General features: G+C 59.2%; 1 protein-coding gene across 1 annotated transcript; it reads left to right on the top strand.

The window, feature by feature from the left end:
- The first annotated feature begins 317 nt into the window (after nt 1-317).
- On the top strand, nt 318-1,068 carry LOC100543080 (folate receptor alpha-like). The gene is made up of 3 exons (XM_031557527.1): nt 318-413; nt 511-646; nt 731-1,068. Exons 1-3 carry the CDS (start codon nt 318-320, stop codon nt 1,015-1,017), a joined length of 519 nt encoding a protein of 172 aa, XP_031413387.1. The 3' UTR covers nt 1,018-1,068.
- The last annotated feature ends 1,231 nt before the right edge of the window (nt 1,069-2,299 follow it).

The following is a 2,299-nucleotide window of genomic DNA, read 5'->3' as shown; positions in this document are numbered from 1 at the left end:
GGACTGGGGTTGGGGAGAGCGAAGTTTGGGGTGAGTAGGGTTGAAGGTTGGGATTTAGGAAGTGGGCTTTGGGTTGGGTGGGTTAAGGGGTGAGATTTGGGGTGGATTTGGGGAGTGGGATTTGGGTAGGTGGGCTTTGGGGTTGCGGATGTGGTGAGGGGGCTTTGTGGAGCACTTTGGGTTTGGGATTTGGGTTGAATAGGTTTTGGGGTGGGATTTGGGATGGGGTTTGGAACGCGTGGGTTTGGGGAGGGGCTTTGGGGTGAAGGAGCTTTAGGGAGCGGGTTTTGGGGTGGGATTTGGGGTGAGTTTGTGGGATGCGGGTTTCGGGGTTGAGATCCGGAGTTGTTCCATTGGAATCTTGGCTTTGGGGTCGGACTTTGGCATTTGGGGTGTTGGATTTCGGGGGCCAGGTTTGGCGGCCAGGCTTTGGGGGTTGGGTTGTGGGACGGTTGCCCCGGCTGAAGGCTTTTTTGGGGGCCGTTCCACCCCGCACCTCCCACCCTCCAGACGGATTCGAGCTGGCGCCGTGAGCGCATCCTAAACGTCCCTCTGTGCCGCGAGGACTGCGAGCAGTGGTGGGAGGACTGCCAGGATTCCGCCACCTGCAAGGTCAACTGGCACAAGGGCTGGAATTGGACCACAGGTACCCAAAACCCCGACCCTATAAGCGCCCGACGCCCCCCACCGCCCCCCAAACCCACCCGTCTGCATGCCCCCAACCCCCCAGGCACCAACCAATGCCCTCACGGTGCCATGTGCCAGAAGTTCAAGTACGTCTTCCCGACTCCCGCCGACCTCTGCGAGAAGGTTTGGTCCCATTCCTACAAATACAGCACGGAGCGCCGGGGCAGCGGGAGATGCATCCAGATGTGGTTCGACCCCATAGAGGGCAACCCCAATGTGGCCGTGGCACAGTACTACGCCCTCGGCCCCGCTGCCGACCCCCATCCTACGCCTCTCGTCCTGCTGGCTCCGTTGGCCCTTGTCCTGCTGGGGGTCACGCCGTGGGGATGAGGTTGGGGGGGTCCCGGCGCTGCTGTATGGGGAATAAAAGTTGGGGCCGTACGGATGGGTCTGTAGGGATGGGGGTCTGAGGGTGACTGCTTTGTGGGGTGGGGGGTCTTCTTGTGTCAGCCTATAGGTCCCGGTCAGCAATGAGGGGCTCATAGCCCACGTGGGAACATCATGGCCCCATCATGGCAGCCCGTGTCCCTGTGGGATTACACACCCACGGGGACCCAATGGGGCACATCCTACAGCCCAATGGGTCTCCATGGGTCACATCCTACAGCCCAATGGGTCTCCATGGGTCACATCCTACAGCCCAATGGGTCTCCATGGGTCACATCCTACAGATTCATGTGTCACATCCTATGGGTCCCCATGGGGCACATCCTACAGCCCAATACGTCACACCCTATGGTCTCCATGGTCACATCCTACAGTCAAATGGGTCACACCCTATGGGTCCCCATGGGGCACATCCCACACCCCTATGGGTCCCCATGGGGCACATCCCACACCCCTATGGGTCCCCATGGGGCACATCCTACAGCTTAATGTGTCACACTCTATGGGTCCCCATGGGGCATATCCTACACCCAATGGGTCACACCCTATGGTCTCCATGGGCCATATCCTACAGCCCTACAGGTCCCTGTGGGTCACATCTTGGTGGTCCCCATGGGTCACATCCTATAACCCAATGGGATCCCTTGGGTCACATTCTACAGCTCAGCGGTTTCCCATGGATGACACCAGACATCCCAATGTGTGACAGCCTGTGGGTCCCCGCGGGTCACATCCCATAACTCCGTGTGTCAAACGTACCCTATGGATCCCTATGGGTCATGTCCTACAGCCCGATGGGTCTCCATGGGTCACATCCTACACCCAAATGAGTCACACGTCTTGTCCCTATGGGGCCTCTCAGTCCCACCCTACATCCCAGTGGGTTCCTGTGGGTCACATCCTACAGCGCAGTGGTTCCCCATGGGTCCCACCTCGGGTCCGCATGGGTCCCACCCTACATCCTAAAGGCTCACATCCTAAAGCTGTGCCAAAGTGTGCCGTGCTGAGCTGTGCTGTGTTAAACCACGTCTCAGAACGTGCCGTGCTGAACCAGGCTGAACCAGGCTGAACCAGGCCAACGTGTGCTGTGCTGAATGGTGCTGAGCCGTGCTGTGCTGAGCTGTGCCATGCCATACTGAGCTGTGCTGAGCCGTGCTGAGCCATTCCATGCTGTGCTGAGCTGTGCCATGCCATACTGAGCTGTGCTGAGCCATTCCATGCTGTG

Source organism: Meleagris gallopavo, unplaced genomic scaffold, assembly GCF_000146605.3.
Source record: "Meleagris gallopavo isolate NT-WF06-2002-E0010 breed Aviagen turkey brand Nicholas breeding stock unplaced genomic scaffold, Turkey_5.1 ChrUn_random_7180001844183, whole genome shotgun sequence".
Lineage (NCBI taxonomy): Eukaryota > Metazoa > Chordata > Aves > Galliformes > Phasianidae > Meleagris > Meleagris gallopavo.
The sequence above is the reverse complement of the archived record's forward strand: the minus strand, read 5'-3'. Positions and strand labels throughout refer to the sequence as shown.